General features: G+C 39.1%; 3 protein-coding genes across 4 annotated transcripts in view; 2 read left to right on the top strand and 1 right to left on the bottom strand.

The window, feature by feature from the left end:
- Positions 1-790: 790 nt before the first annotated feature.
- Positions 791-5,892, bottom strand: pacc1 (proton activated chloride channel 1). Its single transcript, XM_034859187.1, has 8 exons — positions 5,626-5,892; positions 4,184-4,283; positions 3,876-4,085; positions 2,812-2,966; positions 2,440-2,582; positions 2,214-2,355; positions 2,006-2,113; positions 791-1,690 (listed from the first exon to the last, which is right to left on the bottom strand). Exons 1-8 carry the CDS (start codon positions 5,659-5,661, stop codon positions 1,529-1,531), a joined length of 1,056 nt encoding a protein of 351 aa, XP_034715078.1. The 5' UTR covers positions 5,662-5,892; the 3' UTR covers positions 791-1,528.
- A 796-nt stretch (positions 5,893-6,688) lies between these two features.
- Positions 6,689-8,527, top strand: nenf (neudesin neurotrophic factor). Of its 2 annotated transcripts, none has more exons than XM_034859188.1 (4): positions 6,689-6,930; positions 7,151-7,211; positions 7,434-7,537; positions 8,232-8,527. In XM_034859188.1, exons 1-4 carry the CDS (start codon positions 6,790-6,792, stop codon positions 8,406-8,408), a joined length of 483 nt encoding a protein of 160 aa, XP_034715079.1. In that variant the 5' UTR covers positions 6,689-6,789; the 3' UTR covers positions 8,409-8,527. The 2 variants fall into 2 exon arrangements, with proteins under 2 accessions (XP_034715079.1, XP_034715080.1); XM_034859189.1 differs by having other exon boundaries at positions 6,693-6,930; positions 7,154-7,211.
- A 1,136-nt stretch (positions 8,528-9,663) lies between these two features.
- Positions 9,664-20,525, top strand: part of ezra (ezrin a) — a 14,063-nt gene continuing 3,201 nt past the window's right edge. The window contains exons 1-10 of the mRNA XM_034859185.1: positions 9,664-9,988; positions 11,710-11,793; positions 12,935-13,030; positions 13,773-14,047; positions 15,316-15,399; positions 16,762-16,908; positions 17,732-17,828; positions 18,258-18,421; positions 18,530-18,660; positions 19,810-19,970. Coding sequence (XP_034715076.1) covers positions 9,977-9,988; positions 11,710-11,793; positions 12,935-13,030; positions 13,773-14,047; positions 15,316-15,399; positions 16,762-16,908; positions 17,732-17,828; positions 18,258-18,421; positions 18,530-18,660; positions 19,810-19,970 — 1,251 coding nt within the window. The 5' untranslated portion in view covers positions 9,664-9,976. The remainder of the gene's footprint in view (positions 9,989-11,709; positions 11,794-12,934; positions 13,031-13,772; positions 14,048-15,315; positions 15,400-16,761; positions 16,909-17,731; positions 17,829-18,257; positions 18,422-18,529; positions 18,661-19,809; positions 19,971-20,525) is intronic.

A 20,525-nucleotide genomic window follows, 5' to 3' on the forward strand; every position in this document is an offset into this window, starting at 1 on the left:
TCAACATATATCAAAAATAAAATTACTCATTTGTCAATGGCCCATTTCAGATATTTAATGTTGATCGTTGAATTATAATTATTGATGCATTAATGTGTACATTACTTTGAGTTTGCAGCTGGTAAAGGTGGGTCTCACTTGAATTACTTAAACTGCTGGGTAGCTTAACCTGTTATAGTTATTATTTATTTCCCTTGTGTCCTGTATAAATAAAGGCCAAAAATGCCCCAAAAATAGTCTTTAACCCTTGTGTTGTCTTCCCTTTAAAATTGAAAATCACTTTTATTAACGCTTATTCTTACATTTTTGTCCCTTTTTTTCAATGTTTGTCACTTTCTTTGACGTTTAACAGTACGTAACACTAACTTATCAACTTTAGTTTTACAGTTATCTTTGGAATTTATGGTCAATAAAACTCATTTATAGGAAATTATACCTAATTTTTCAGTTAGGAAACAGAAATGAGGAATTATTTAGACTAAAATTAAAGGAATGGATGTCAACTTTTACTCAATACTACTTCAAACCACTTCAATTTGTTTTTCAAATGCTATAAAATTGAATAAGACGCCCCAAAATGAATGAAAGTAGAGATTTGTAATTGCCAAAGAGCGTTGAGTGGAATCAGTCATGTTATTTTGGGGAATTAAAAAGAACATTGATATTGGAAAACGGGTCAATTTGATCCAAGGACAACATGAAGTATAAAAATATGAGTGTAGTGAAGTTTAAAAAAAAAAGAGGCAGCATGTACATTGACAACATATTCTTCACCACAAACTATAAAATTAGGCATTCACATATATTTTCTTTTACAATATTTTAACAACATAGTGTGTGAAAGGCAGCATAATTAAGACAGCAATTCAAGTAAATTTGAACACTAACAACCACATTTATGTGGTTATTAGTGTACATTAGTACATTATGTAAATCAAATGAAAACCACAGTACAATAAGGGACAGCTTTAGCCAAAACAGAAATAAAACAGTAGATCACTCTGACAGAAGAAAAGAAGTTCATAATAATCCCTTCGAAGTTAAAAATTGAATTCTAAAGCTTTAAGACACAAACATAAAATATGCTACAATATTCCCTTTTTGAATAAGATTATTAAATCCAGCAACATGTTGACCAAAGTTCACATTTTCTCAGTTTTGAAACAGTCATACCATTAAAATCTTTGAAAATTCTCAAACTATATCCCAAATATTGAGTGTCTCAGCTTTCAGCCAGGATTCCTTTACATGCATACAACACATTTATGAAAATACCTCATCTTTGGAAATGGCAACTACCAACAATTCACTGAAGTCTTGTCTAACAAGGCATTTCTTTTGGAAATGATTCATCTCGCAGTGGTATTCAGTTACAACATATCACTGTATCTATAAAGTGTTATATTCTAACAAAGGTTATGGATAAACATTCATCTTTACCAATGATTAGAAAACGACCTGAAAAAACCTCACTTGGATCGTTTGGATGTCGTCAGATTGGGTCACCAGTGCTTTTCTGCAAAGTGTTTCAGTTTATTTGGTTCAGCTCCCGGGCTTTGTTCCTCAGATGCCTCTTCCGCATTCTGATTATCCACTGAATCGTGAGTTTAGCAAAATTAGCAGCCTTGAAGAGAGCCATGAAGACGCCACAGAGAATGGCTACAGAGTTCCAGGGATTTGCAGTCACTATCTGTTTGGAAACGAGCAAAGTTGAGTGAGAACCGGATTAGTCTGGCTCAATGGATGTACATTGCTTTTTTTCTATTTAGCAAGGGCACCGTCGCTGCATCTAGGGCTCAGTGTCGCCCAGGATGCTTGGGACCGGTTTAAAGGAAATACAAACAACCCAGAGCATTTTCTCTCCTATCCTAGAACAGATAAGCGGTGTAGCCGGATCACGCTCCCACGTGCTGTGGCGGTGTGGCTGGCAATGTGAGACTAGAAACTGATACACTGATGCTGACGGATTAGTTCTGATGAGGTTAAAATGTCTGGGAGAACTCACCAGTCTGATGTCTTGCATAAAAGGATCCCGCCATTCAAAGACAGCAAAGAAGAGCTCATTGTTTTTTTCTGATGGAGGCCTTTTGTCATTGAATTTTACCACAGCGGACTGGAAGATCCAACATAAATGATGAAATAAATGTTAATGACAAAGTAACGCAATTTCCATCCCACATGTCAGTATGTGTACAACGGTTGGACATAAATACCTCTTGCCGAAACTCAACAGCTTCATTGGTTTTGCCAGACGTCCTCACTAAAGACATCTTGACCCAGGTTCTGAATCCACCAGAGAAAGTCCACATGGAGTAGTTGCTCTCACAATCCCTCATGAAGTCGGATTTATTGGCACTAGAGAGTCAGAAAACAGATATCACTAAGGTCGAAATGGAAACGCACGTTACAATCAGACAATCAGACTGTATTTGCTGTTACCTCTCAATAAAGTCACTAAAATTGGCAAAAAGCATGTAAGAGATGGCGCTGAAGTCCTCCTCCGTTTCATTGAGGCTGAACTGCATGAAGATCAGCTCTTTGTTTCTGACGTCAGACGGACCGCGGACCACCAGAGCTCTTCTCTGTGGGAACAAAGTTGAGCGTTACTTTATTCTTTCTTCAAAACAGAAAAACTCCAAATGGGTCACATTCACAGAATGAAGAATCTATCTTGACAGCAGGTCTAACCTAAATAGCGATACAAAAAAAAGATGTTCAGGATTACATTGTACATGGTGGTGTTATTTTCATATTTCTGCCACTTGTAATGCGTGTCTATGAAATGACCAGCTGAATGTGTTCATGGCTGACCTCAGTTTGATTGGTAAATGGTCCGATGTAAGTCACATCATTAATCACACAGTCTCCCTCTTGGTGCTTCCCTGGGTCCACTAAAGGTGGGATGTTGTCATGGTAATGATGCCGGCAGCTCAACAGCTGAGCTTTGCCGGGAAACAGAGCGATACCTGCGCAAAGAAAAAACTAAATTAATAACGAATCCTTACGTATTGAGACAAAAATGCGGTAGCAAGCTCTTGTCTACTTTACATTTATATGATGCACAGCAGTGTAAACTCAACCCTTCACTGTATGATCTCGATAGCCTGATTAAAGTTCCTAACACTGTAAAAAGTTGTCCAAACTGCATCGCAATACAAGTTGGGTTTGTTAGTCAGCAGTAACTTAGAGGCTCTTATTAGGGGAGTGCAAAAAAATCAATTCATATATTTGTATTATAATAGCGATTCAAGCTCTACAGATGCTAAATCCATTCATAGAATTACAAAAATTCATTTTTGTTTATTTTGTTTGAAATTAATCAACATTAGCTCAACCTTGACCAGCTGCAATATCAAAATAATGTTGACATGTTAACACATTAGAAGGAATCCAATTATACATTTATATATGACTTCATCTCCTTACTGTGCATTATGTAATACTCAGGACTTTTGATACACCAAACTATATTTCTGCATAATGGATACAGACCCTACATCTCTCTATTACTTTACGTATGTATATAGTTGCTCTCAGGACTGTGCACCACACCCCCCCCCTCTCTTTTTACTACTGTACTACTTACATTTTATATTTTTATATTTTTGTGTTGACACTGTAAAGGTTTTGCTTAAATCTCGTTCCACAAGTACTGCACTGGTGTATAATGACACTAAAGGCATTCTATTCTATTCTAGAGGGTATATTTTATATATACTGTATATATATGTATAAGATTTTATTAAAATAATATACTGTATATCAAAATATATATACATATAATAGAATAGAATGCCTTTGATATGCCTTTTGACATACAGTATATTATTTAAATAAACTCTTTCTAGCACATTGACTGTTCCATTTATGCACACCTGGGGGGGGAAAGGAGTCCACCTCTTTGTAGGTGACAGACATAACCGGGTGGTGGAACCTCTCCAGGAAGTCCGAGATGGTCTGGTAGGCCAGGAACACGGCCACCCCGGTCAGCAGCAGGTAGATGAAGATCAGCACCACCGTGAAGAAGTTCTTCAGGCAGGCTTTGCTGAATCTCACCGGTGGACTGTTGTCCCTGATGTCATCCTCTGTAATGAAAGTAGTTTTCATGTTGATTGCTTGTATTGGACTAGAATGAAATCACTAAAAGATGCTGAGCGTGTTCTTTCACACAGCCGGTCGTCACCTTGCGAGACGCGGCTATCGGGCTCGTCGTGATCCAGGTCTGCGGTGGTGTTGTCAAAGAAGGCCGGAGACTGTGTGTCTTCATGCTCATCATCGTTGAACTGCCAGGTTAGGAAAGAGACATTAAGGTACAGTCTAGTCACACAAAAGAAAATCTAAGGTTAGTACATTATGGATAATTAAAGAAAGTATACAAAACTTTAAAGAGAATCCACTATACTTCCACTCCCCATTTCAGAGTGAGACATTTTACCTTTCACTCCACTACATTTATTTAATACCTTTAATACTCTGCAGATTCAGATTAATACTACAAAAGATATAAAATTTGTATGTATTATTAAGATCAGAAGGACTAAGCTACCACTGCTTTTACTTGAGTAAAAGATCCAAGTACTTCCACCACCACTGACAGTAATAAAAAGGTATTATAAGGTATTTACCAATGCCTGAATATAACTAAGTACCTTTACTTAAGTACTGTAGCTAAGCACAAATTGAATGGTACTTGTACTTTACTTGAGTCTTTACTTTTAATGCTCTCTTCTACTCTATTTCAGAGAGAAATATTGTTCTTTTTACTCCACTACATTCATCTGACAGCTTAGTTAGGCCTACTTGACCAATGAAAATATGTGCGCATAAAACCTGTGTCATTTACAACATATGTTTGTTAAGAATGAAACTTACCAAACAATCTACTGACCTGCAATGTGAAAACTTTAATACTTGAAGTACATTTTTTTGATTATACGTAAACAGGCGTATTTTACTTAGGCTAAGTAACGTGGTCAACTTGGGTGTGTTATTGGTACTTTTACTTGAGTAAAGGTTATAAATACTTCTTCCACCCCTGGTATTTACAGTGTTAAACATGATTGTGTCTATCATCCTCCAACAACTCTTACTGGGTTATATATACAGTATATGGACAATTATGATGTCTGCATATATATTTACAGTATATAATTTACAGTATATATACACACACAACTTTGCCCTATTCTGCCTCTGATTGGCTGATTGGAGTATCTAAGACATAAGTAAATACATATTTTACAGTTATTTGACGTAACAATACAGATACCCGGTAGTGTTCAAATTAACCCCACATTTACCAGTAGAAACATTTACACATGAATGCGTCAATAATAATAAGCCATATATTATCTATTATTCTGAAATGAATCATTTTGCATAAGTTAGTTTTATTTTGGCATATGTTGTATTATATTATTGTGTTATACACAACTTGGGCTAACTTGATGAGCCAGCAGACAGAAAGCATGAGGTCAGCTAGTTTAATCAGCAGCCGTCTGGACGGTCACATGACAGTGTGTGGGCCCTTCGTGTCGCGAGGAATTTACAGCCAACAAAGCTGTTGTATTCGGATTATTAAAGATAATAAAAGACAGACTTGAACACGAAGACAGTTGTCCTTACCTCTTGGTATGACCGTCTGTTCTCTTTCCCGCGCATTCCTTTGCACTTCCTACTTCTTCTCTTCGAGTGGACCCGTAGGGCTAGCTGAGACAAGCCCGGGAACTACTTTTATTGAATAAAAGATACATTTCAAGTAAGTGTGACTGCCAGTTTTCCGCTCTTAGGGGAGACACACCACACACACCCACGGGGGGTTTTCTCGACGACGATACAAGTCTGTTCCAGGCCCGCCCGCCCCATGATAATGAGGCACCAACAGCCCTCCCTCCAACAGTCAATGTGTCCTCCATGTTTCCTTCGTCCTTCCCTTAGGTTGATCCCTAGTGCTGCGTTGAAGTACAGTTCGTAAAAGACCACTGTCCAAGCTCATATGTCTCAAACGCATACAGGGAGGTTAAGCGATGCAGATGCAGAGGTCCAGGGTTCGAATCCGAGCTGTGACGATGTCCTGTATAGCTGTCCTGTAAAATAAAGATGAATAAGTCCAAAAATGTATCTGAACATTGTTTGACATAAATTTCTTTTATTTTTCTTTAACAAAGGAACATGTATGTTTTTCTTCCATATGCACAGTATTTGGCATTCTTTTTAGAATTCAAGTTTTTTTTAATTTTTCTATGTGAGAAACACACCACATTTAACAACAAGTAACAGCACTAAACGCACACTATACAGCTGGGCCAGAAAGACAGAAAAATAATTAAAATAAAGTGGGGGGCAATAATCATACACTGTTTTACAGTCATGTTTAAAGTGGGCATTAAATGTCTCACTTAATTATCTTTACAGTTTCTAGATTTCAGAATCCAATTTTTTCAGTGTCTTTCTTTTCTATGTCCATTAGGCCTTGAAAGCAAAGGAAGCAAAGCATTAAATATATAAAGAATAAAAAACTAAACAGTGAGAAAAAGCGTGGCAGAAGAGGACTGACTATATCTAGAAATATACACTTACAAACTACTGCTCTTAAATGAAACCATTCAAGAAGATGGGCTAATTATTTCCAATAACAAACTGTTGTACACTTAGCCATGAAGTTTGTATGGGCGCTAATAAAATATCCGACGGCATGTAAATGCAGCACCAACTCTAAGCAACGACAAGGAAGTGGATGACCAGAGTTGACAGTTTCCGCATCAAACTCCTCCAAACAGCGACTCTACCATGGCAACAGCGCGAATTTGTGTCCTGTGTGTTGTCCTCTCTACGACTGTAGCGGAAGACGTTAAATTAAAATACAAGCCGTCCACCAAACCTGTCCGACTGTTCACTGAGGAGGAACTGACGAGATACGACGGCAGCGAGGTGAGAAGAAGTAGTTTACTAACCTATTAGTTAGCATTTTAGGCTTCTTAGTTAGCAAGTTCGTTCTTTAATTGTCTATGGTTTGAGGGTCTGTGTTTGTCTGTGCTCTTCATATACTGTTAATATTAATAATACACCGTCTATGGTGCACCTATTCATATGTAAGCTACACGATAACGATGTATGTCTCTTTTCTATTGTGTTCCCCTCCCTGTTTTAGGACGGTCAGCCTATCTACATGGCAATAAAAGGAGTTGTGTTTGATGTCACCAAGGGAAAAGGTAAGAAAAACACCACTCGACCCCTTTCAAATGAAGCTATAATGATTTACAAGATTTTATTTGTACTTAAATGTGCTTATTCATTTATCAAAACTGCATAAGGAAAGCCAGATTGTCACATTGATGAAGCTTTTCAGTGCTTCTCCAGGGTTTTTGAATTCTAAACTGAGACCATGCAGAATTAACTGATTCAAAAATATATACACATTTTTCCAAATGCAGAATTTTATGGAAAAGATGCACCGTACAACGCCTTGGTCGGTAAGGACTCCACCCGGGCTGTGGCTAAGATGTCCCTGGACCCAGCAGACCTGACATCAGACACTGTAAGTTTAGTGGGTTTCCCAAAGGTTGAGGATGTGTTTGTTGTGGTTGACTCCCAGGGGTTGGGACCACCGACACCTGACACCCGATAGGCGGCTGCAAATCAGCATGGCATTCATAAGCTGCGTGATTATACTGATACTTCTAAGTTTTGTCTGAATGAGCCATACGCAGACACTGTAGACTTTTCAAACGAAGACATTTAAAAAAACTGGACTGGAAAGGTAAAAGAAAAGTCTTGAAACACTTTAATCTATGGCCATAAACACTAGACAGTTGATTGCATAAATAATTTCCACGTCTTACCTATTCTTACATTCTTCACATCAAGCCATGAGTCACTTCTCAGCTGCAGGAACTTCCTCCTGGAACTAGGAACCCTCTAGGGAACTCCTTGCGTTTCAACCAAGGGGGTGATCCGACCTCCAGGAAGTTAGCTCATGTGGCGGCATCATAATGCTACCAAGCACTCACCTTCAGTTAGCATTCCATTGACTCCCATTCATTTTGGAACCACTTTGACAGTGAATAACTTTACATCTGAAGCGTTTAAAGACTCTATTTGTCTGTTGTTTATTTCTAAAGAAACACGACAATGTATAAAAGACTCCATTATCTCAAAAGGTGTCACAATCTGTACTAAATGACAAGTCCTAATTAAAGTTATTGTTTTTTCTTCTATCGTTACATCTGCAGACGGGCCTCACGGACGAGCAGCTGGAGTCTCTGGATAGTATATTTGAAGGCACGTACAAAGCAAAGTATCCGATTGTGGGTTACACAGCGTCACGCGTCCTCGCCAACGATGGACGTCACAACGAAGCCTTCAAACCAGAGGACCAGCCTCATTTCCAAATCAAAGATGAGATTTGATCTCATTTGACCTTTTTGTAAAATATAGTCTTGTTATGAAGGAGTGTTCTTTACTTGATCAGAATCATATGCGTAATATGAGCCTAATATGCCAGGTGCAATACATGTAAAAGAGAAGATCCCAATACATATAATGGAGACACTTTTTAGTCATATTTACTTGAACCAAAGTTTAACATGATTCTCTATCTGTGGGAGCTCTCATTGCTACAGAACCATTTCAACACTTATTTGATCTTTTTTGAAGTATGTTTAAAATAAGACTGTTTTGACCAACATCGGATGTACGAAGTGAAGTGATGCTAGAATTTAAAGATCCCGTCCAGACATGTTCTAAGTCGTGTCAAAAATGTGTTTTTTATAAAAATATCCTTCTAGTATCAAACTGCACATGCGTGGTCATTTTGCACAGTAAAGGTCAAATGTCCAAGTGAATAAAAGGAAGAAATGTAAAATGGAGGGTGGACTTTATCTTTTACCCTTAGCCCACACACAGCGACCGCGGACTATATGTGGTTACACAGTGCTAGTCTTAATTAAAAGTCAGCTCCAAAGGAGAGTGAGCTGAGAGAACAGATGCAGTAAACTAACTAACATCAGCACTCCCGTTACTGCCACTAATGATTACTTTTATCATAGAGAGTGAAAAGTCGCTTTATCACTTAGTCCATGAAATTTCAGTAAATAGTGAAAAATCCTAGCAGTTTCCCAGAACTCCTGGTAGTGTCTTCAAATGTTTAATTCTGTTCAAAACCCCCAAATTAAAAAGTTACCAAGTGGAAAAAACTGAAAGTTGTCACATTTGAGAAGTTGGAGATCAAAAATGTTTGGCCTTGTTGATTGATAAATGATAATTGTTATCAGATATGTTGCTGATTCATTTTCTGTCCATTGACTATTCCATTACTTGCTTAAGCTCTAGATGGGAGAATAAAATGTTTTCTTTAAAAGCATGCCCAGTAAAATATTAATGTAACTAAAACCCACCGAATCTGCAGCTCTGTGAAGGTGTACATGATTAAAAATGTATTTTCTGTTGGATTTTGTTAGTGTATAATCATTATAAAAGTCTGGAAAGCTGGAACTTCTTAAGAGTTTGTTTGAGTTTTACCCCATGCTGCCATGGTGATGTTATCTTGATGTGATCTGTTTATGACAACTCATGACTCACTCATGTCCCTTCCAAACAGGCAACATATATATATATATATATATATATATATATATATATATATATAGCCAGGCATGCTTCGATCATAGGTCATCAGTTCCGGTGCTGAGACGGGGGATTGTCTTTAGGTGGAGCTGTGCGTCTGGTCCTGCCAAGTGGTCCCACTGGAGGTAGGTCTGTTAGTTTGTGTGATCGCAGCCAAGTTAAACATCCCACGTCACCGTAAGTGATCTACAGCCCAGTTCAAAGGACACAAGCCCTGCCCTAGAGTCTGCCAGCGAGAGCAGACCTGCGCTCCATATCAGGTGGAGAGTCTGCTGGGAGTCAGCCACTGCAGCCTCGGTCAGCCTTGGAACCGCTTTCTTCTGCTGGAGCTCGCCCCCCAACCACAGCCAAGATGCCCAAAACAGTAAGACTCAGGATTTTGTTGACAAGAGATTTAAATGCGTCAATGAAATGTCTCTTCCTGGTCCACGTATGAAAGGGGGTTGGTGGGTTTGTAGATACTGTATATCTGTTGAAATGTTGTCTAAATAGCTGCAGAGAAAAAACCTTGCGCATAAAACAAATTTAAGGGTCAGTCATGTATATTTTGATCGTGTTAGTCACTTTTTTTCCAAAGCTTGTGAGTTATTGTAAAGAAGGACCTTTCCTTCTTGGCATTTACTCATTAACCACATGTAGAGTTTGACCCATGCTGCACACATCCTGGCTGAAAAAAAAGCTTCTAAAATCCACCTCAAGGCCAGAACTGGGCTGTATGCTGTCTGGGTGGTCGGGAATACCTGCTAATAATCATGGTAACTACCTTAGCAGACGCTGGAGTGGTTTTGTAAATGTAAAGAGTGGCTTTCACCAACAGGTCATGACTGTATGGTTTAACTGCTTTATTCTCCCTCAATGCAGAACAGAACAAACCCTAATGCATTTATCTGCTGGAAGCCCTAAATGCCCCCAGTGTTCAGCATCAGTCTGTAGGAAAACTGATAAGAAAGGCCAACATGTAAATTACGACTGCAGTTCAGTGCGTATATTGACTCTTCAAGGAGAAAGCCTTTCTCAAGAGGACATGCTGACGTCAGCCTCCATGAGCCTCCTGATGTTAAACTAACTTGAAATCAAACATGTCAGCATGCTTATGTTCTTCTGGAAAATGCTGAACACTTGATTCATGAGTTGAGCTCTGGCTTGAATTTGAACAGCTCCCCAGTAAAGTAAAAGTTGTGTAGACACCAAAAAGTACAAGAAGAAAAAAACAAAACTGCAAAGTTCAATGCAGCAACATGCTAATTGACTTGTAATGGATTACTGCTTCCATGACAGTGATTTCAATAGTCAATGATTTAAGAAAAGGTCAAGCTGTATTAAGAATGCATCAGCAGGACATCAGGGAGTTAACAAGTTATCTTACACATGTGATCATGGAAAATGGAAACACTTAAGAAACATGGTGGCGGTTTCATAAATGGATGTTCCAGTTTGTGTTGCCTAAGTTTCAGTGGGTTTATCTTTATGACACCCAGGGTGTGCTCAAGTGTAACGACATACAATTATTGTGTAACTGCAACAAGCCCAATCTGGCTTGTTATATTGAGAATAACTCTTTATTTTTGGAAATTTGTTCTGGAAACCGATGAAAGTAAGATTTATGTTCCAGTTGCTGCTGCTATGAAATGAAAGGATCTTACTAACAATGGTAAAGTCTAAAGGCAACTTGGCAAGCAGGGAGTATTTTGATATTTTAATCTGTTTAAGTTCAACTTTGAAACACCTTGCAAGGGTAGTCCAAAGTCTGATGAGATAGTGAGCAATTATGGTTTATGAACAATCCACTTCACAGCTCTACATTAAGGGCATCCTTTACACAACTGACCTTATTATTTCAGTATTTCATTATGAAAAAATTTGTTTCATAATGTAACCATCCAAAGCAAATGAAGTGAGCAAAATGTCTGGAAAATTAAAGATGTGGGCATACTGAAAAAGTCTGTGAAATGCAGGGTTGATGGATTCAATTATACAAGTACAAACAGCTTAATGCTTACACTGAATGGACATTAAAAAGATTGATGTCAATCCAAACAGTAACTCCCTGTCATCATGTGACCTAATTCACCTTTTTTGCTGCAGGTCAACGCCCGCGTCACCACCATGGACGCAGAGCTGGAGTTCTCCTTCCACCCCAACACCACAGGGAAGCAGCTCTTTGACCAGGTCTGCATGTTACAGTGTCATAAGACAGATTCCTAGGATTCATCACCCTCGTCTTTTTGAACATAAAGTACAGTGTTACCTGAAGTTCTTTTCATATCTAACTAGGGGTGTAAATCCCAAGTTCTCCCCCAAAAACAATATTATATTGATTCGTTAGAGAACGAGATTATATTCGCTGGTATAACAAAGTCTGCCATGATACAGTTTTAATTTGATCCAGTCAGTCATCAATTGTTGCTGTTGCATTAATATGGAAGTGGGTAGTTTAATCCATAATAATGTGTTTTTCATAAGATGTTTTGAATGTTAAATCTTCCTCGGCAAAGTAACTACAGCTGTCAGATAAATACAGTGGAGTAAATACACAGTATTTCCCTCTGAAATGTGATAGAATAAGTATGAAGTAAATAAAAAGGCAAAAGCCCTTTAAATAAAGTTTAAGTTCCTCCAAATACCCTTTACTTAATGTACTTAGTTACTTTCCGCCACTAGTGATATGAGCAGTCAACTAGTAGCACTCCCGGCCATGCCATTTATTGATTATTCTTTATTTAAATGTATCCAGGTGCTAAAAAAAATCATCTTGTATTATGGTTTAAAAAATTTGAATGCAATTCATATTATCTTGTCTGTTAAAAAGTGTGCAGTACATGCAACTAATTACACATTCCCCACAAAACTCCAATTATGTTGACGTCATATTTGTAACTTTAGATGGACGATTTTGTCCCTCTTAACGCCATGTGTCTTGTAATCCAGTTAGTTAGCCTCCTCAGTGCACAGTTTACTTCTTAATACAATCACCCAAAAGCTAAATGATCAATAACTTGTACTGAATGGTGGTGACATCACCCAGCAGTATGACACCGTCTTTCCCTGCAGCTGTAAGTACCAAACCTTTGTCCTCAACTAACATTCCCCACCTCAGCTGCTGTTGTAGTTGTTCAGAGCGACATCATGAGACTGAAGTACAGTATGTTCATAACCTGCTTAACTATGCTTTGTGCTATAAATCACATCTTCTCCAAAGATAGTTTCTTCAGGGGCTGAATATTAGAAGTGTGCTGAATCCTGGTGGACATCCTGTTTTATTACACTTGTTCTGTTATCACGTCTCCATTCCTCTCTCTTTGTGTTTTAGGTTGCCAGGACCATCGGACTGCGTGAGATCTGGTACTTCGGGCTGCAGTTCGTCGACGCCAAAGGATTCGTCACCTGGCTGAACTCTGAAAAAAAGGTAAGTCTGTGGTTTCACAGAGTCATTGGGATGGCATTTAACACATTGTTTTCTTCTTGTTCACCATCCTCCAATCCATCCTGCTCTTCTAACAGTCACTGTACCATATTCTACTGTGCTCTAATATAGTCTTTAACTTTCTATCTTATTGGCTTCTCAACTGTACTCAATTATATACTAGAATATTCTAACATAAGTGAATAAACTTAATCTTACGTAGTTATTTCAACTATACTCTATTCTACCTTTAGTGGACTCCACTCTGTTCCACTCCACTGCCGACCCCAAATGTGTTAAGGGTGTCCCCTTAGGGGTCCTCAGAGTTACTGACTACCACAGCCATGTTATGACTTTCAGCAAAATACTCACATTCAGCAAACATTCAAAATTCCAGAAACTGATTCAAATAAGGATTTCCATGTTCACCAAGGAGTAAGAAGAAGTTAAAACAACTTTTCTGGTCCTACCCCTTTTCTGTTTTTTTATACTTTAGTAATTATTTATTCTTCACCTATTTATATGCATATATATATATAAACATAGGCATACAGTACATATGTATACACACATACATACATATATATACACACATGCACATATACGGTATACTTATACACATTTATATATACACACATTTTCAGAATATACTGTGAATAAATACTGCCATTTGACGTTTCTTCATTCATACTTTATTTGCATACCTTGCTGTGCTCCTATGTCACATCTGCTTCTCTCTGCTCAGGTGATGGCCCAGGATCTGAGGAAAGAGACCCCCCAGCAGTTCAAGCTGAAGGCCAAGTTTTACCCGGAGGACGTGGCAGAGGAGCTGATCCAGGACGTCACCCGGAGGCTCTTCTACCTTCAGGTGAAGGAGGACATTGTGGGGGAGGACATCTACTGCCCTCCAGAGACCGCTGTGCTGCTAGCATCCTACGCTGTCCAGGCCAAGTACGGAGAGCAGGACAAGTCAGTCCATCAACCAGGTTACCTGTCCTCCGAGCGCCTGCTGCCCAGGAGGTGAGTGGGTGTGGGTCGGGGAATGCCTGCGATAGCTGCTGGTCTTTTCTCTGGTGTTTACTTTACTGCCCGAGATCACCTGTGTGGAATTGGTAATACCTGAATTTCTTTATGTAGATATTCAAGAAACAAAGTAAACAGTAATGAAGCTGTTCAAAAGCATAAAAAAATGGCTGCAGAAAAGATAGGCAGGTAGATAAAAGAGGGGATAAAGGAAAAGGTCATCGGCATTCTAATAACAGATTTATAAAAAAGAATAACTGAACTTGTACCCAGAAGAACACAACTGCATTTAAAGGGAATGAATAATGATAAATCTTTGTTTTCTGCACGCCATAAGACACACTGGAGGGAGAAAACAACGAACGCAGAAACAGACACACATACACACATACACACACACACACACAAGACAAGGGACCAAACACCTGTGCAAGTTAGAGTGGAGGACCTCACAGATTCAGCGATGTTCTGTTAAGTGTCCAGAGTCTTTCCCGGAGCTCCATGCATGCCCACTGTGGAGAGTTCTATAGGAAAAGATCCACGTGTGGATAGACTGGTTGTGAGGCGGTCTCCAACGGGTTGCAAGCCCTCTCTTCCCAGGTCATTCAGAATCAAGACACTAACAGTAACAGGCACAGTCACATAAAACAAGGCGGAGATTTTAGATTCAATATTGTTGCTGAACTGACCTATTAGTTAATGAAATAGTATTTAATAATCTATTTTCCACATAGATATGTTCTATTATATTATGTTCTATCCATCTGTTCCAGCTCGCTTATCTGTAAATACACTGTTCCTGTTTTGTTGTTTTGTTTTTTTTTGTTTTATTTGTTTTATTTGTTTTGTTTTACTACTTACATTTTTCTGTTCCCTGTCTTTTATTGTCTGTAAAGCGTCCTTGAGTGTTAGAAAGGCGCTGTTAAATAAAATGTATTATTATTATTATTATTATTATTAGGGAGCCCCAGTGCATGAGAGGATGTTTTAAGTTGGTTAACCAATAAAGAAGAAGAATAGCAAGATAGCACCAGTGTGCATCAAGGAAAGTTACTTTCAATACATTAAAAAAAAAAAAAAAAAAAAACTGGAAATCATTCAAGCAAAACAGCTTCCTCAATGACTCAGTTATGAACCTGTGTACTACTGCGTACTCACCATCGCCAACAGGAGATAGGGAGATGGGTTTGATTCAGATGTGTAGGTATACACAGACTGTTTCCATCTTCCCCACCAACTGGCTGATAACTGGTCTCCCCCAACAGAGTGCTGGAACAACACAAGCTGTCCAAGGAGCAGTGGGAGGAGAGGATCCAGGTCTGGCATGAGGAGCACAGATCCATGCTGAAGTAAGTGATGATGAATACTAATTACACCACACTAATTCCTAGGCAATAACACAGTCTGAACACTGAGCTGTGCTAGCTAACTTTAGATAGATATTGGGGTATAACAGACTCACTGAGTCAGGCTGCTAAGTTTTTTTTCAAGGTTTTATTTTTGTATTATTATATGAAGTCAGTACAATAGTTCCACACATTTTACAATAGTAATACAACATAAATGAGGAGGAAATAGATTCCTTTTCCTAAGCCCAAGCCCCGCAAGGTAGGTCTCACATATAGCACATGCATAAACGCACACACATTTACTGAGGAACCAAATTAAGTTAATATTTAAAATAATAAAAGAATGAAAAATAAAAACAATTAAGTGGATGAATGCACACCCTAATCAAGGAAGTGTTTGTAGCTCATTGAAATAAGTAATAAAAGAGTTCCAGTTTTGGAAAAGTGATCAGTAGTCCCTGTGAGAGTGAATTTTTACCTTCTCTAATATTAGAAGAAAAATAAGATCCTTAAGCCACATTTAATCTGAAATCTCAAACAAAAAGCAGAACACTGTGTTCCTGTGTCATTATCCTGTAATTGGCACATAAATTACATCATCGGGCTTCAAAGCACCTCTATGATTTGATAAGATTTTACAGAAGTCAAATTGATTTGTTTTATTTCACTTTATTGTTTATTAAAGAAGAACAATACCCATTCATTTATTGCACTAGATATATTTAAGTGGACCTTTGTATCTTAGTAAAAAAAAAAAATTCATATATCCTTTTATAAATCACAGTCACAGATATACATTATCAGATTCAGCTTCAGTTTCAACAGATAAGCACTTGGCCGCTCTACCACTGGCAGGTTGAAGTAGTACTGGATTACACTAGAACATTGTGTAGGGATCCAGTTTTAAATACATTTACTGAATGTGAACCTTTGTGAATCCCATGACGGGTCGATGTAGGTTTAGCATTAGACATTAGTAAATATCACAGAGTTAATAGTTAACAACAAAGACTGGCATGCAAAGAAATGAAAATCCAAACTTCCCGGATGTATGAAGGGTTTGCTGTTTCACTAAGTAACTATGTTATCACATACTTTATCTTGTATCTATCACTTTGCAAGTTAAGAGAAGAAAAGATTACAGATTCTATAATACATTTGTTATACATAAGTCTGTGTATTTTACCAACTTGGAATACAATTTGAATGGAGCAGGGTATGGGAAGTCGTCTGAAAACCTTGTTTTTTCTCACCTATTTGAGTAAAAGATACATTTATCAATTGAATAGGGAGTTGTATCATAAACTGGGTAAATCTGTGTGTATTTCTTCATGTTTCCATCTGCGTTTTTAACCCGAACAGGGAAGAGGCGATGATTGAGTACCTGAAGATCGCTCAGGACCTGGAAATGTACGGCGTCAACTACTTTGAGATCAAGAACAAGAAGGGCTCGGACCTGTGGCTGGGAGTCGACGCTCTGGGCCTGAACATCTACGAGAAGGAGGACAGGTAAGTCCAGTACGGTTATGCCGTACAGTATATTCATACAGTATTCATATTATATGATCTATGAGCTGAAGAGAAAGGACACAAGAGGCTTAGTTCTCTCAAATATTGTTCACATATCTGTCTAAATCTGTGTTAGGGAGCACTTCTCTTTTGCCGAGATAATCCATCTACCTCACAGGTGTGGCACATGAAGGCGCTGATTAGACAGCATGATTATGGCACAGGTGGGCCTAAGGCTGGCCACAGAGATGGACCCTTACCCTAACCAGCCTAAGGCACACCTGTGCAATAATCATGCTGTCTAATCAGCATCTTTAAATGCCACACCTGTGAGGAGAAGTGCTCACCCACACAGATTTAGACAGATATGTGAACAATACTTGAGAGAAATAAGCCTAGATAAGTTCTAGATCTTTGAGCTCATGAAAAATGGGGGGCAAAAAGCAGTGTTGGATTTGTAATTCAGTCCAGTGTATGAGCCTATCCCCTAACATGACACGCGTAGTGTTTATTGATTTGACGACATCCAGTTGTAGACGGAGGGCAACACCCGAGCAGCCGTCGACCCCTGCTACCTGCCCTTCGAGTCAGGCCGAGTTTTAACGACCACAGTTGACCGCGTGGCTACTGTTTTTAAGGGGCCGTTGACCTAATTCTCTTTATTTCCACCACAACTTCAACACTGGCATGTTGCTCAGATACCACGTGTCAGTATGTTCAGTGCAAAGAGTTTTCTGTCTGTTATTATTCTGGAAAAACAAACCACAGGAAAATAGACTGTTGAGTCTGTCTGATCAGCCATTCGTCTCCATCTGTCCCCCAGGCTGTCCCCAAAGATTGGATTCCCCTGGAGTGAAATCAGAAACATTTCTTTCAGCGATAAGAAATTCATCATCAAGCCTATAGATAAGAAAGCTCCTGTAAGTATTTCACACGAGTCTCATTCTCTCTGCACCGTGAGCATCTCACGTGTATGTAAATGTGTAAAGATAGAGTCAGATGCGTGTTTACAGAAACAAATGGGATTAAAGTTGGATAAATCTTATTGAAAATGCACATATGCTATACATTTTTAGTTACCCTGTATGTACTTTTTAGGGTCTTTTTAGGTATCTGTATTGACATAAATATCAAATACTACTAACAAATACATTTCTCTGTCACAATCATATCAAAATAAACCTTGAAAACACACATGTGGAGGAAATTCTCATTTCAACATTTTGTTTGGAGATTAAAAATTAAAAATGCAACCGCAGGTATAGCTGAGAAACTTTGGACGTAGTCTAAGCAGCTCCATGCTTATTGGAAATATATGAAACAAAACCAAACTGCTCCTTTTTCTCAAGGATTTCATCTTCTACGCTCCACGACTGCGAGTCAACAAGCGCATCCTGCAGCTGTGCATGGGCAACCATGACCTGTACATGCGCCGCCGCAAGACAGACACCATCGAGGTGCAGCAGATGAAGGCTCAGGCCAAGGAGGAGAGGCTGCAGAAAAAGATGGAGAGGTAGGGCGGAAGGGCCGTCAAGTTATTGGAAAGGTCTCGAAGCTTTAGGATTTGAATTCAGGCTGGGATTAATATGTGTGATCCGTTTTTGGTCCATGTGTTCTGCAGGGATCAGCTGGAGAGCGAGAAGAAGAAGAGGGAGACCATGGAGAGAGAGAAGGAGCAGATGGAGAAAGAAAAGCAGGACTTGATGATGAAGCTCTCCCAGTTTGAAGAGACAACCAAGAGAGCAGAGAGAGGTGTGAAAGAGGCACTTACCTGTGACTCATTACAGACCATACTGGTTCATATTATGTCATTATGTCGATCAAACAAACACGTAGCATGGCTTTACTGCCCTCTGCTGTTTATGTTCTTGAAATACATCTCAGTTTTTACAAAGGCCAGGATTGTCTTTCCTTACAAATAACCCAGCCAGGGCCAGAGTTTAACAGGGCCATCATGTCTTTTAAAGTTCCCTAACTCTGCATCAACTAGCTTCTGGTAGTTAGGGTTGCAATCAGGCATTGTTAGTGCAGGGTCGTGCGGTGGTGTAGGAGGCACTTAAATTGCCCAGTTGTGTAGTCGTTGTGTAGCTAGCACAGTTGTGTAGTTGTGTTCCACACGGTGCTAGCATGCCTGGGCCTCGACAGATTGAAAATAAAACTTTAACTTTCAATAACTCGCCAGGATCTGAGGCCCATCCTTGCTGTGGGTTTTAAACTTGTGCAGAGGCCGGATTAAGTCACTACATGTTTTACACTCCAGTGGGTCCCCACTGCCATGGCCTGAACTCACTACCATTCAAATGAATGGGAGGACGGGCTTCGGATTGGATGTGAATGCAGCCTAAGAATTATATAATACAACATTCATTTTGATACAATTGAGTGTTTTTATAAAACAAATGAGAATGCATCTTCATGCTCTAGAAACCGATGGCAACATGCATTCAGCCGACAAAGAAAAAACAGTCACACGCTGCAAGATGGTCTGATATGAGAAAACACGTTTGCTTATATACTTTAAAGCCGTGGTTCCCTAACTACAGTAGGTGTCCCAAAAGAGGTACCTAAAAATCTGAAAGGGTCCCCACATTGTAAAATAAATATAATGTATAACATGTTTGGCTTTTTCTTGTGAGATATACACACAGATTTTACTTCCTTATGGCTCTAACATTCTTGAAAATGTAACAACCTGAGAAGAAAGCAATCACTGCTCACAGCTCTTATCAGAAGTAGACCCTGCTTTAATTTAAGTTTCCATAAGCCCAAAAACGCCTTGCGCTATATTATTTCACAGATGTATAATTGTTCCAGAATGCAGCAAAGATCTGACTAGTGAATGTTTCTGCCTGAAAGATGCATGCTAGATTAGCGGGGTGTTTCACTGACTTTGTCCTGCAGAGCTCCAGGAGCAGCTGGACAGGGCCATGAGGCTGGAGGAGGAGAGGAGGAGGGTGGAGCAGGAGGCGGCCCGGCTGGAGGCGGAGAGGATGGAGGCCATAATAGCCAAGGAGGAGCTGGCCAGGCAAGCTGAGGACCAGATAAGGAGCCAGGAGCATCTGGTGAGTCCACGGTGCAAGGAGTACTCAAATCCCTTCACGTGAGAAAAAGTCGTGATGGGAAAAAAAATTACACATAAAGCTCCCACATTCAGATAAACACATATTAACTGGTTTGATTGTCGTGTACACATACATCCTTTAGTGTGGGGGGATTTTCCTGCTTCCCTGGGTTTTAGTTCCTCTCACAGTGTGAGAACATTATCTTTGACTCTTTCTCACTGTAAAGTTCTTTAGAAAATAGAAACCATTCATTATGTTGAGCTAAAACAAAGCTACTTTGACCTAAAACAAGGCTGAGGTTTTTAATGACATTTTATAGTCTCATTGGAAGTTAAATGTGTTAAAAGTCTGAATGTCTAAAGTCGGCAGTGACTACAGCTTTCAGGTAAATGTACTGGAATTAGAAGTACTACAATGATGTATCACTTCATGTTTCAACTATTCATTATAAATGGGGAATTCTAGTCGTCCATCCATTCATAAAATAACACAGTGTCCAGATAAAAGACGTTGCAGAGTTAATCGGGAGTCTATTTGGGTTTTTTTATTGACCCG

This window comes from Etheostoma cragini, chromosome 20 (genome assembly GCF_013103735.1).
Source record: "Etheostoma cragini isolate CJK2018 chromosome 20, CSU_Ecrag_1.0, whole genome shotgun sequence".
Classification (NCBI taxonomy): domain Eukaryota; kingdom Metazoa; phylum Chordata; class Actinopteri; order Perciformes; family Percidae; genus Etheostoma; species Etheostoma cragini.

Bases quoted from the DNA above. Each gene is read 5' to 3' on its own strand.
- nenf (XM_034859188.1), top strand. From the start codon at position 6,790: ATGGCAACAGCGCGAATTTGTGTCCTGTGTGTTGTCCTCTCTACGACT. The intron at 6,931-7,150 runs GTGAGAAGAAGT...TCCCTGTTTTAG, and splicing joins CGAGATACGACGGCAGCGAG to GACGGTCAGCCTATCTACAT. The intron at 7,538-8,231 runs GTAAGTTTAGTG...TTACATCTGCAG, and splicing joins CAGACCTGACATCAGACACT to ACGGGCCTCACGGACGAGCA.
- pacc1 (XM_034859187.1), bottom strand. From the start codon at position 5,661: ATGCGCGGGAAAGAGAACAGACGGTCATACCAAGAG. The intron at 2,967-3,875 runs GTGTGCATAAAT...TTCTTTGCGCAG, and splicing joins GGACTCCTTTCCCCCCCCAG to GTATCGCTCTGTTTCCCGGC. The intron at 2,356-2,439 runs GTAACAGCAAAT...CTGACTCTCTAG, and splicing joins TTTAGTGACTTTATTGAGAG to TGCCAATAAATCCGACTTCA.